This window comes from Lipotes vexillifer, unplaced genomic scaffold (genome assembly GCF_000442215.2).
Source record: "Lipotes vexillifer unplaced genomic scaffold, Lipotes_vexillifer_v1.1 scaffold238, whole genome shotgun sequence".
NCBI classification, from domain to species: domain Eukaryota; kingdom Metazoa; phylum Chordata; class Mammalia; order Artiodactyla; family Lipotidae; genus Lipotes; species Lipotes vexillifer.
Window position 1 is genome coordinate 3,240,809 of NW_006785665.1, and position 13,364 is coordinate 3,254,172.

At 52.0% G+C, this 13,364-nt stretch overlaps 1 protein-coding gene across 1 annotated transcript in view; it reads right to left on the minus strand.

Annotated features, from left to right (window-relative positions):
* IL6R (interleukin 6 receptor) overlaps positions 1–12,358 on the minus strand; it is a 47,670-nt gene extending 35,312 nt beyond the window's left edge. Inside the window, exons 1-2 of the mRNA XM_007457991.1 lie at positions 12,314–12,358; positions 8,957–9,098 (exon numbers count right to left, since the gene is read on the minus strand). Coding sequence (XP_007458053.1) covers positions 8,957–9,098; positions 12,314–12,358 — 187 coding nt within the window. The remainder of the gene's footprint in view (positions 1–8,956; positions 9,099–12,313) is intronic.
* Between the last annotated feature and the right edge of the window lie 1,006 nt (positions 12,359–13,364).

A 13,364-nucleotide genomic window follows, 5' to 3' on the forward strand; every position in this document is an offset into this window, starting at 1 on the left:
AGTGCAAGAGTGTTCCCTTTTCTCCACCCCCTATCCAGCATTTATTGTTTCTAGATTTCTTGATGATGGCCATTCTGACTGGTGTGAGATGATGTCTCATTGTAGTTTTGATTTGCACTTCTCTGATGATTAGTGATGTTGACCACTGCGCCACCAGGGAAGCCCCAAGATACACTCTTGTCTTGATTTGTCCTTTAACATAAAACACATCTCTAAGAGTGGCAGGCAGCCTGACATAGGGGAAGCAGCCCTGTGTTATCAGAAGACCCAAGTTCTATTCCTGGTCTTGCCACTGACTTGCAATGAGCCTCGGGCACATCACAGCCCCTGACAGAGCCCCACTCACCTTCCCTATGAGGTGAGGGTTCAGACTACAGTCTGAAGCTCCCTGCTGCCCCAGTTCCTGCCGTCTAGCATCTTATCACTCTGAATCACTAGCTCACAGAGGGCAGGAAGCATGTCTGTGTCTGTTTATCTCAGACAACAGCCCAGCTTGAAAATACAATTAATCTGTGGACTTATTATTCTAATAGTCAATGACTTTTGGAGCAGGATGACGGCCAGGGCATCCCAGTGCCCTCAGACAGACATGCCTCCTGATCCTAGAGAGCCCGGGAGAGGGAAATTCCCATAACCTCCCTCGCCTCTCACTCCCCAAGGGGAAGAGAGTTTAGGTCCTAGTAACCTCCGGCAACCAAATCCACACCTCCCGGCCCAATGCTCACGCAATCCCACTCCCTGGGCCACTGGGCCCCCCACCATGGCCGACACCTCTCAAGCCTGGGAACTTTGCAGTACAGCCCTGGGAAGTGAGACTCTTCCCCCTTCCAGACCTAAGGTTGGGTGCCAGAAACCCAGACAGCTTTCTTGTTTTTCTACTTTTTTCCTTCTTCAAGTAAACTTGCAAATGTCAATAAGCGGAGAAAAACACGCACACGGAGACATGTTTCTCAACTCTCTCGCAGCTTGTTGTTGCTCTTGCCAGCAAAAACAAGTTCAGCTTCCTGGACCTGTTTATGTAAGCGGTGAAGGAGCTGCCCAGTGCCACCGCAACACGGGTTTAGCTCACGCCTGCTAATCCCACCGCCCCGGTTTCTGAGCAGGGACGGTCGTCTGGGCTGGCAGCTGGGCCAGCTAGCAGCACAGGACGGCCTCCAGCCTCTGGGGCTGCTGAGACACAGGATCTCAGAAGGGGTCACAGACGAACCGCAGGGCCCCTGTCAGCGGTGAAGACCCTGATCTGGAAGCAGGGAGCTGCTGAGAAGTCTCCAGGAGAAGAACATGGGAACCTTATGCTCAGAGGGAAACACATGCAGAATTTGACCCCATGGGGCCTAGAACGAGTCCCCGGTGTGCTCTGTCCCCTCTCCCTGCATCCCCATCTAAGGACTGAAACCAATGTCCTGACTACCCGAGTAATAATAAACGTAACACTCAGCACCACCTACAGCATTTAGCAGGTGTCAGGCGCTTTACCTAAGAGCCCTCCGCTCCTACAACAACCCTGCTATGGGGCAGGCTGGTCCCCATTTCCGTGGAAGTTCAGAGAAGTTAAGGAACTGGCCCGAATTCACACAGCTAGTGAGGAAGGGAGTCTGCATTGGCTCCGTGTGAGTCTGGCCAAAGCCCCCCTCTCTCCGGGGGTCCAGGCGCATCTCCGTGTTCCAGCCCAGCCCCGCTTCTCTGGGCTGCCCACCACCCTGCGTCTCCCCCTCTCTCCCGATTTCCTCTCCTGCTCCCTGCTCTCCTCAGGCCTTTCTACCCATCAGAGAGGCTCAGGGAGGGGGGTCCTGGGGTTGAGGGGTCTGCGTGAAGGGGGAGCGAGCCTTTTCCCACGCAGCCCTGCCGCACCAACTAGCCCCTCAGGGCTGGTTTCTCCCAGGAAACCAGGGGCCAAGTACCCTTGATCTTTCTCCTACCCTACAGCAACAGCACTCTTGTGATGAGTTATAGTTTAAAAGCGCCCTCCTCCCCGTCAGACTCCCAATCTCACGCACTCACCAGATCATCCACTCACTTCCCTAAAATCCCCAGAACGCCCTCCCCTGCCATTTAGGGCTGGGCCTCTGCCACCTTCTCTAACTCAGCTCCCAGCCCCACCTCTTCCACAGCCGGCTCCTCAGTTTGCTGACTCCTGCCCCCCTCTCCGTCTAATGTGTTTGTACTTCTGTACCTGCTTGTATTTGTCTTGTATTTGGTGGAGTCAGTATTTATCTTGGCATGGCCTTCCCCTCCATCCGCACCAGGGACTGTATACTTAATGCTTGGACAGAGGGTCTGGGAGGCTCCTTTGGACCATAAAAAGGTAATGCTGGCTGCTGACTCAGAGACCAGCGCGTGTGACCAACTCCTCACAAGAAAAACATTCAATCCTCCCCTGGCAGCATCACAGATAATCAGCTGGCCCCAGGCCCAGAAGGTCTGGCCTGGGTCACCTCTCAGAGATTATAAGCTAATTAGAGGAAAAGATATCAAAGGAGGGCAAACAGTTCAATTCCCCCACCCCCACCAAACCCCAAGCAGCAGATTGAGAAATGAAAAGAGTAAAGGCAAGACTAAGCAGGCCGGTAAGAAGGGTACGTGGCCACAGGTGGCCACAGACGGGACTTGGGTCCAGAAAGGGGCTAGGTTGGGGCTACAGCCACAGAGTGGGTGCTGATCTAAGAGTTGCTCTTCTAGGGCTATAAAGGCCCTTAAAGATGATTCAACCAACCTGCCCATTTTTATAGATGAGGAGAACCAGGGCCCAGAGGTCTCACAGCCAGTGTGTGGTGTAGCCAGGACTGGAACCCTGGGCCTTGGGACTCTGGGTCATGCTTGCCCCACAGCCCAGTGCCTTCCCAGGAGCACAGCACAAACGGTCCTGTCTTCCTGTCTCTGAACTTGGCCTTGGAGTCTAACCAGGAGCCTGACCCACATCAGGGTCTTTCATGTGTTTGTGGAAGCAAAGGAGGACAGGGTGCAGCACACACCTGATATCCTTTCCCCATCCCAAACCATATCCACTCCCACCACCTGCCCCAGCTTCCACTCCTCCACCCCTTTAGATATGAGGAAGCAAAGCTAAAGGTTTGAGAATTCACAAAGTGGAGGTGTGGTAGGGAGTGACTAGAAGGGACACAGGAGAGCCTGCTGGGGCTGGTCATGTAGCTGAGTGGTGGTTACACAGCTATGCTCAGGTTGTGAAGTCATCGGGCTGTTAAATTTATGCTGAGCGCACTCTCCCGTGTGTATGTCACACTGCCAATACACATTTTATAAAGCTCCTAAGTCCTCCTGCCTGAATTCAAGCCTACATTCTTCTCCTTACTCCCATGTACCATGAGCAGACACACACACACACGCACACACTGGTCTAGCTTCATGTCGCCATGAAGAAAGCAGCTCAGAATGGAAGAGCAGGCATATCTACCCTCAGTGAAACTGTGAAACCTGGTTTCCAGCTTTCCTGCCCCCAGCCTGCTCCCCTCATAAATAAGCCAGGCCAGGCCTACCATGTTTTGAGCTAGGGAGACTCAGCATTATAACTATGTCAGTGCTCCCTAAGTTATCTCTAAATATTACTTGCTCCTAATAAAAACACCAACAGGACTTTTTTTTCTTGGAAGTAGGCAAGCTGATTCTAAAGTGCAAACAGAAAAGTAAACAAGCAAGGATAGCCAGGAAAATTCTGAAAAAGCAGAGAACTGAGAGGGGGATTAGCCCTACCAAACTCTAAAGCATATTATAAAGCTATAGTTATTAAAACAGTGTGGTACTGACACATGAGTAGACAGACAAAACTATGGAGGAGACTAGAAAGTTCAGAAATAATAGTAACCAAAAATAGCTTTGTCTGCACTATTGAACTGTACCCTTTAAAATGGCTAAGATGACTGACTTACCTGGTGGCGCAGTGGTTAAGAATCTGCCTGCCAATGCAGGGGACACAGGTTCGAGCCCTGGTCCAGCAAGATCCCACATGTCATGGGGCAACTAAGCCCGTGTGCCACAACTACTGAGCCTGAGCTCCAGAGCCCATGAACCACAACTACTGAGCCCGTGTGCCACAACTACTGAAGCCTGTGCACCTAGAGCCCGTGCTCCGAAACAAGAGAAGTCACCACAGTGAGAAGCCCACGCACCGCCACAAACAGTGGTCCCCGCTCTCCGCAACTAGAGAAAGCCCGCGCGCAGCAAGGAAGACCCAATGCAGCCATAAATAAATAAATAAATAAATTTTAATAAAATAAAATGGCTAAGATGATAAATGTTATGCTTTTGTATCTTACTACAATTATTTAAAAATAGCTTAGTTTGAGTGTTGGCTATATAGAGGTGCTATTGTAAGCTTGCACATGGATGACCTAACTTGATCTTCCCAACAGCTTATCTTACAGAAGAGGAGGCTGGTTACCTAGCTAATTAGGGGTAAGCCTAGATTCAAACCCAAGCAACCAGGCCTCAGAATTTGTGCTTTTTAACTACTCAATCTGCCGACAAGAAGTATAAACCCAAGTATATACAGTAATTTGGTAGATTTTAAAGGTGGCTTTTAAAATCAGTGGTGGAAAGATGGATTATTCAATAAACTATAAAAAAGGACATCAGGTGATAACTGGGGGAAGAAAAGTTAGAGCCATACCTCAGTCCATGATAAATTCAAAATGGATCAAACATTTAAATACAAAAAATTCTTAAAGACACCGGAAAAAAAAAATCTTTTTTTTTACTCCCTCCCAAAAAGAATCTTTTAAGACAATCTTGGCATAGGGAAGATCTTATTAAGTATGATACAAAACGTACAAGTTATAAAAGAAACTGATAAACCCAACTACAATTTTTTTTTAATACACAAAAACCAACCCCCACCCAAAAAAGTCAAAAGATAAATGACAAACTAGAGAAAAATCTTCACAACTCATATCATAGAGGACTAAATTCTTTCATATATTAAGAGGAAAAAAACCAACAACCCAGTTTTTTAAAATGAGCAACGAATATGAACAGGCACTTCGTAGAAACAGGTTACGCAATACTCTCTTAAACATGGGAAAACCTGTATATTCACACTCAGATAAGATAAATGCAAATTAATTCCACACAGATGCCATCTCTGTGTAAATAGCAGTTTAATAACACATTTTCGTCAGAGGTGTGGGGACACAGGCATTCTCTCATTGCTGCGGGGAGTATGAATTGGTGAAACTTCCACTCTCACTCAAAAGTACAAATGCACATGGCCTTCGACCCACAGGTTCACCTTCAAGAAATTTATCCTGCGGATGTTCTTGAGCTCAGGCAACATGATGGATGTGCAAAGTTACTCCCCAAAGCACTGTCTGTAATGGCAAGACGGGAAACAAGCCCAAAGCCAACGTCCATCAAAAGGAGACTGTGTAGGGACTTCCCTTGTGGCCCAGTGGCTAAGACTCCACACTCCCAATGCAGGAGGCCCGGGCTTGATCCCTGGTCAGGGAACTAGATCCCACATGCTGCAACTAAAGATCCCGCATGCGGCAAGGAAGATCCCACGTGCCGCAACTAAGACGCCGTGCAGCCAAACAAATAAAGATTTAAATATTAAAAAAAAACAACAACTAATGTTAAAAACTTAGCACTATTTTCAGGACATACCTAATCTCTCAAAAAATGTGAACAATTGTAATTATTATTCCCACTGCATTAGTGGGTCTTTCCCCTTTTCTGTGAGAAAGTCTTCATGCTATAGCCTCCCCCTCTCCTCCCATCAAAATGGGGTCTTCAGATCAATAGCAGCTATCAAGCACCTGCTTTTGTTTGTTTCAGCCTCAAGACGTGTTGCTCTGCCTGGGCTTGGAGTGACTTGGCCCAAGGTCTGCTGGCTTGTTAAGTGGGCAGTCAAGAGACAGGCCTGGACTGTCTGACCCCTGAGCTGTTTTCTCTCTCTGCTGTCCCAGCTGCCTCACTAAGAGACAGAGAAAGATCACTTACAGTGACATGTGGTTGCAAAACATTCCCTTGACCCAAAGTGATATGAATGGATATGGGGGAGGAGGCGGTTACAGTGCAATGGCTTAAACATACACTGTAGCCTTAACTATTCTTCTTAAGAGAAGTGCTGAGGAAGGACACTTCCTGGGGCAAAAGTGGGGCTGTCTTTGCCACACCAGTGCATATGGAGTTGGTGAGTCCGAGGACACTGAGAACAGAGACGATATCCTTGAAGTCACCATGCTTTGGCAAGGGTGGGAGTTGTGGGTGACACACGTGATACAGTGCAAAGAGCAAGGTTCAGAACAAGGTCTGTCACTTCCTTGCTGTGCGATGTTGAGCAAGTTACTTAATCTCTCTGAGCCTCGGTTTCCTTTCACCTACTCAAGGACACTGCTTCAGCGATTCTCACCTCTGTCAATTTTTGATCTCTACTAGATCATTTCCATCAGCAAGCAAACATGCTGAGATTTCAGTCTTTTTTTCTTTTTTTTTTTTTTGCGGTACGCGGGCCTCTCACTGTTGTGGCCTCTCCGGTTGTGGAGCCCAGGCTCCGTACGCGCAGGCTCAGCGGCCATGGGCTCACGGGCCCAGCCGCTCCGTGGCATGTGGGATCTTCCCGGACCGGGGCACGAACCCGTGTCCCCTGCATCGGCAGGCGGACTCTCAACCACTGCGCCACCAGGGAAGCCCTTTCAGTCATTTTTAAAAAAATTCTTTTCATGACCCCACTTCTCCAGCCAACGAACACTCCATTTCTTTTCTCCCCTTTACGGCTAAAATCCTCCAAAGAGTAGCCTCTACCAGCCGGCTCCAGTTTCCCTCCTCCTGCTCTCTCTGCAAACCACTCCTGTCAGCCTTAGGCCTTCACCATTTTGCCGAAACTCCTCACATCAAGTCAGGGTCACCAGTGGCCTGCGTGTAGCTAAGTCCACTGGTTAGGTTGTCCTCTTGCCTCTCAGCAGCGTTGGACACCACTGACTGCTTCTGCCTCTTGACGCACTGTCCTCACTGGATTTTCTGGACAACAGCTGTCCTGGTCCTCCTCCTGCTTCACTGGTCTCACCTTCTCAGTCTCCTCCTCCTTTTCCAGCCTGAGAAGGTTGGAGTGTCCCAGGGCTCAGCCCGGGGCCTCGTCTCTTCTCCATCTACACTTTCGCCCTCGGTGATCTCAGCCACTCTCAAGGCTTGAAATAATATCTGCCATCAGTCGACTCCCAAATTCATACCTCAACTCAGTCTTCATTCCCAAACTCTGGACTCCGTACCCAGCTCGTCAGCATCTTCTCGCCTTGTCCAATAGAAAGTTCAGTTTCAACGTGTCTGAACTGACCTCCTGATCTCCGCCCAGCAAGACCTGCTGTCCTACAGTCTACCGCATCGATGCAATGCCCTCAGACTCCTCTCACACACGGCTGCTGTAAAGAGTAAATGAGGTGACACATGCAAAGAGCCCAGCACAGTTCCGTGTATGGTCGTCACTCAGTATGGTAACGGTTGTTGTAACCATCACGTAGAGAGAGAAAACCAGAGGATGCTTTTCGGGGAAGGAAGTTGGGAGGTGGAGGGAAACTGAGCACAGGTGCTGGGAGACAACCTGGATGCAGGGCCTTAGGGGGCACACTCCTAAGAGCAGAGCCAGAGGGCAGAGCTGGCGGGGGCAGGTAGGAGTGAGGTGCAGCTAGAAGTCAGGCCAAACCCAGGACCGTGCCAGAAAAGCCCCTGACTATGCCAGAGACTTTGGACCTTTTTGGATCTCAGGTGCAGAAGAGAGTAAAGCACACAGATGACCCAAAAGAAACTCCCCAGGGCTTCACCAAACAGAGTCTAAGAGTTAAAAGCCTCTTTTTTGCCATCTTCCTCTTGCCACTCCAGCCCTCAAGGATTCTCTTCCAAAGACTGATACCTCAGTGACAGTTAGCAACAGGACATTTAGCATTTCCCTGTCCAGCTGGAGTCTAAGGGGCCCCATGGCTGAGGCCTGGTCTCCCCAGAGACAACCCCAAGCTTCACCAGGGCAGAGGGCACCCGTGTGTCCCCACAGAGCCCTCTGCTCCAGAACCCAACAGGCCCTCAGGTAGGACCAGATTGTTAAAGAGGAGGCAGGAATTTTCCTGCGCAAGATGGGAGTATAAGGAATCCCTAAATATTTTTATATTTCTTCAGGCCTTCATGCAAGCGTCATCTTCTTGGTGAGAACTTCCCTGGCCTCCCCTCGAAAAGATCAATTCTACATCCTCCTCAACACGTACGCAGTTCCTATCTCCCACCCTTGCTTTATTTTTCCTCCTTAGCACTAGTCACTATCATACTATATATTTAATTTACATCCCCAGTAAAATGAAGCCCCAGTGAGCCAGGGATTTTTGGCTATTTGGTTCACTGCTGTATCCTCAGCTCTTAGAATAGTGCCTGGAACATCGGAGGAGCTCAAATTTTTTTTTTTCAAATGAGTAAGTTATTAGCTACACGCATTTAAGCATTTGCCCTGTGCGAGAGACCTCACTATACACTCTGTAGTACCTTACTTAGGGCATTTCATCGTCATAACAACTCTGCAAGGTAGTATATGAATTATTTCTATTTTCCAGATGAGAACAGTGAGTCTCTGAGAAGTAAAATCCCTCACCCAAGCTCACGTTATTTCTCCATGGCAGGGCCAGGCAGAGATCTGTCTGGCTCCAAAACCTTAACCATTACCTGTGCAGGATGAGCTGTGTTCAGGTGGAGAGAAGGTCCAGAGAGAGATAAAGGAAGAAGCAACAGAAAACCTCTGGAAGAAATTGTTTGGCACTTGAGACCAGCGCTGTCCAGTAGACCTTTCTGCAATGATCGCGAAATGCTCTATACCTGCGCTGTCGAATACGGTAGCCAAGTGTGACTAGCGCAACTAAGGCACTACATTTTAAATTTGATTTCATTTTAATTAATTTAAATTCAAATAGCCATACTTAGTAAATGGCTACCATATTCGAGGGAACAGCTCTAGACCTTTAAGACTGACCTGGAAAAGCCCAGATTTGGTGATGGGCACGCTCTGGCTCACGGGTGGGCCGGTGGCACGCGGGCCTGGTGGGACAGGAGAAGCGGAGGGGAATTGACAGCAGTGAGCACCGGGGTGGCTTTGCATCATCCTTACAAACACCCTGTAAGGGGAGGATTTGTTAACCCTGTCCGCAGAGGGAGACGCGGAGGGTCAGAGATGAGATATGCAGTGAGGGTCCACGTGCCGCTGTCTCAGGGTCTTGGTCCACGCCCCCTCCTCCGACACTTTGTCCTTGGGTAGCTGGTACCCAGCGGGACAGGTCAGAGGGTTTCTCAGTACCTCTTAGGGATTTAACCTTGACCATTTTCAAGCTCCTTTTAAGGCAGACTCAGGGTGGCTGATCCCAGGGCTTCACAGGACTCAATAAATGTTTGCTGCAATGAGTAAACAAGAGGCAGAGCCAAAGTGGGGAGAGATTTCTGGCAACTAGAAGCCCAGTGGGGGAGGGCCCTCCTTCAGTTCCTCAATCACACCACTTAGCCAGTCATCCTCAAACTTGCGAATCACAAGGGGTGTTTGTCGAAAAGGACATTTCCTGAGCCTCACTTCCAGACATTTCTCTTCAGTAAGTCTGGGGTGGGGGCCAAGAACCAGCATTTTTGTCAAGCACCCAACCCCCACCCCCAGTGCATGTGACACACCTGCACACACACACACACCAATTCTGATTCAAACAGACCCAGAACTACCCTTTTAAGAAATACTGGTTTAGGGTGAGACTAGGAATGCAGGTAGACATTGGGGGCAGAAAGAGGTTGCCCTAAAGGGAAGTTCAGAAGCTGAGACAGGACTCTGAGAGATTTAAAGGTGTACGTGTTTGTTTTGCACACCGTCTTGCGTTGCAGAACATGGAAGGAACCTGAGTCACTGAGGTCCAGGCCTTCCACACCCAACACCTACGTCCCAGCTAATCCAGGCCCCTAGACAGCGATTCACCGGAGTGGCCCTGCCAGCTCTCGGACGTGTGGGCAGCGGCTGATCCCAAGGAAAGTGGGCCCACAGCCCGGAGAGCCAGCGGATTTCCCCTCTAAACTAACTCCAGCCTCTGCTACCCCTCTTGGCCCCTTACTTCTCCAAAGCAAGGCATCTCACAGTCATTTGCTCCATGCTTCCTGTACAATGTCTTTATTTTTGCTCTCAAGTTTGTGGGCTGAGTCTCTGTGGGTGTGGGAGGGGAGCTGGGTATTTTCTACTTCTCTGCATTTTCCTTCTGAACTGGGAGGGCTTTCACTTCCTCCCCAAACTCTCAGTTCTGCCTTTCACAGCCTGTCCACGCCTTGAGACCACTTGGCCCGTCCCACCTGAGCACCAGGAAAATGGAGAACCGGCTGCAACCAGCTGCCCTCGCAGTACCTTGCAGCCACTTAGGAGCAAAAGAAAGCAGCAGCTACAGCAGTAACTTCCCTGGGGCAGGTGCCCTGGGGTGTGGTGTGAATAGCAACGCAGGCAGGCAGGGAAGCCTTGCGTGGAGGGCGACCCAGGCCTCACCCCTGCCTTGCCTCCCTCTGATAAAACAGTGGGCAAACCCAGGCTTTCCCTTCCCTTGGCCTCTTCTGCCCAGCACTCAGCCAGCCAGGGGTGACTCTCATCTTGGCCCCCAAACACCCCCAGCTCTGCCTGCTGGGCTAGTTTTACATTTGGGAGTCTTGGGGATCTACCACCCCCGAGCACAGGGCCATGGAGGGGTGGGCCTCCACCAACTAGGCCTGACAACTTCCCATCCCAACCTCTCTGAACCTCAGCCTCCTCTTTGGAACAAAGTACTATTTACATCCAGTGGAGAATTAGAAAACGTGTGTAAAGCCTAGGAGGCCTCAATCAACAATGGCTGTTACTGGCAGGGGTTATAAATGTGTGCTGAGAAAAAGAATCCCTTTACTTTCCTCTTCCAAGCACGAGGAACACAACCATTCAGAAGGCAAAGGGACCTGCAGGCACACCAGCACCTGGCTCTCTCCAGCAGGGAGGGGTCAGGCTGAGGGTGTTCACCCAGGGTAGGAGCGCAGTGCGGTCTCCCAGTGAAAGCCAGAGCCACCGTCTCCCCAGCCATCTGTTCCCAGAAGCCTGCCGGCTGCCCCCTTGGTTTTCCGCTGTGTCCTCAAAGAAGCCCTCAGACCCTAAAATAAACCTCTGGAGAAGCAGTGGCTTAGCTCCTCTAGAGGAGAGCCTAGACGCGCAGCTGGGCATGCCGCCAGAGCCCAGAGAAAGGACTAGCGGCCAGAGGCACATTACAGTCCACAGGAGCAACAAGTGCCCCGTGCCCTCTGCCTCACCCCTCCTTCTCTCGTCTGGAAGTGGAGTCCAGTGCGTGCCAGCCTCAAGACGTCCCAATCCCTGGCCAACCTCCCCACTTGGCTTAAATTCCCAGGGCCGAGGCACACGGCTTGCTAGAGCTGGTGAATGCCTAAGGGAGTGCGGGCAGCGGGCAGCGGGAGGGTCCGTGACTCAGCGCCCATGATGTCACTCCCTTCACAGTCAAGGCCCTGTCATCCACACATAAACCCGGGGGGCTGAGGGGAGAGCCAGGCGGGATGCCTTCCCCAAAGCTGAGCGGCAAAGGGGGCGCTGGTACAAAGGACGCCCCGGGCAGGAACTCCACCCCGCGAGGGCATCTCCTTTAAAGTAAGCCGGGTCGCAGTTGTGTAAGGACTCCTGGGGCACTGGGAAGGAGACAAGAGAATCAGGTTTCTGAGAACACACCAAGTCCTGTACGCAGACCGCAGGGAGCTACCCGGCCGCAGGGCAGTCACGGGGAAAGCGCGCCCGGCCAAAGGCGCAGGACGCAGCAGGGGGCGCGCGAGCGAGCGCCCGCCACCGGACAGCTGGGTCAGCCCGGTGCCTCACCTCGTGCCGCGGGAACCCAAGCTAGCCCCGGACAAGGGGAGCCGTCACCGCTCCGGCCTCCCTCCGCCGCCCCGCGTCTGCGGCGCCCACAGCGGTTCCCTCACCCGCCAGCTGCTCCAGCCCTCCAGTTGCGCCCGAAGCCCTTACCCAGCGCGGGGCAGTCCCCCGGGGCCAGCGCCGTCCCGGGCGTCGCAAGCAGGGCGGTCAGCAGCGCGCAGCGGACGGCCAGCATGCTTCCTCCTCGGCTAATGCCCCATGGTCCCAGAGAGGCGGGCGGGCGGGCTGACGGACGCGCGGGTCGGGAGCGGGCGGCCGGGGCGGGGCGGGGCGGCGGGCGGGCTTAGGCCCCGAGGGCAGCCCCCATCCCCTGGGGGCCCGCGATGTGCACGCACGGCGAGTCCCCGAGCCCCGCGCCGCTCTCGGCTCGGCTCCCTCTGGCCAGGCTCCGTGTCAGTGCGACTTCCCACTTACACATGACTCAGAGCAGCGGACGGTCCTGGCAAAGCAAGAAAACATTTGAGGAACTCGCACTGGAGTTGTCTCTCAGCCGTCCCAGGGTGCTGTTACGAAAGCCGAAGCGGATGGCGCAACAGCCCCGCGCACCGGCCGAGCGGAGGGGTGGCTTTCTGCCGCAGCGCCGCACCTGAGCCGCGAGGGCAGGATCCCCGAACCCGGCGGGGGCGAGCTCAGCCGGCGGCCCTCCTCCCGACTTCTGTTGATCAGAGCAGGGGAATTAAACACCACTGGCTCGGTTTTGATTTTTGGTTTCGTGACCAGGATTACTCTGTGAAAGGAGCACCTGGCGAGCCCTAGAGGCGATGTGCCTTTTACCGTTACAGTAAAGCGGTGCTTGGCAGCCCTTTCTGACCCTTGGAATCACCTGGGAGCCCTGAAAACCATCGATGCCTGGGTCCCACCCCCAGACATTCTGATTTAATGGATCTGGGATGAGGCTTGGGCATCAGGGGACTCACTACTGTAAAGGTACCTTCTCTCTCCGTGCCTGTTCCTTGCAGCACGGGCAGGGAGAAGGTTTGGACTTTGGAAGCAGATAAAGACCTGGGTTCCCATCCAGACCTGCACCTACTGTGTCTGTGACTTCTGTTGAAATCCCTTGAGTTTCTGTTTCCTCATCTGTCAGATATAAGAAAGTCTATAGTGGTCGGGATATTTATGAAGATACCGTGGTTGTGAAGCTCTATACACATGACACAGGGTCCAGACCACAGGTGCTCAATCGATGTCAAAACGTGCATGTCCGCCCTCCTGATGTGACAGACAGAAACTGGTGCTTGGCTTTCAGAAGCAACCACAACCAGCTCTTGAAAGGGCTCACCAAGATTCCCCAAGGAGCCTGAAGCTGACAGGGTGGCCTCAGAGCCGAGTTTGGAGGGAGCGCAAAGTGCTGAAATAAGGTCTCAGCTAAAAAGTTTCTGGCCCAGCAACTGCTAATTAGCATGTGCTTTTCCACTTTGGGCTTCAGACTGATCCTAACCAGGATCCAGGTTCCTGGGACAGCAGG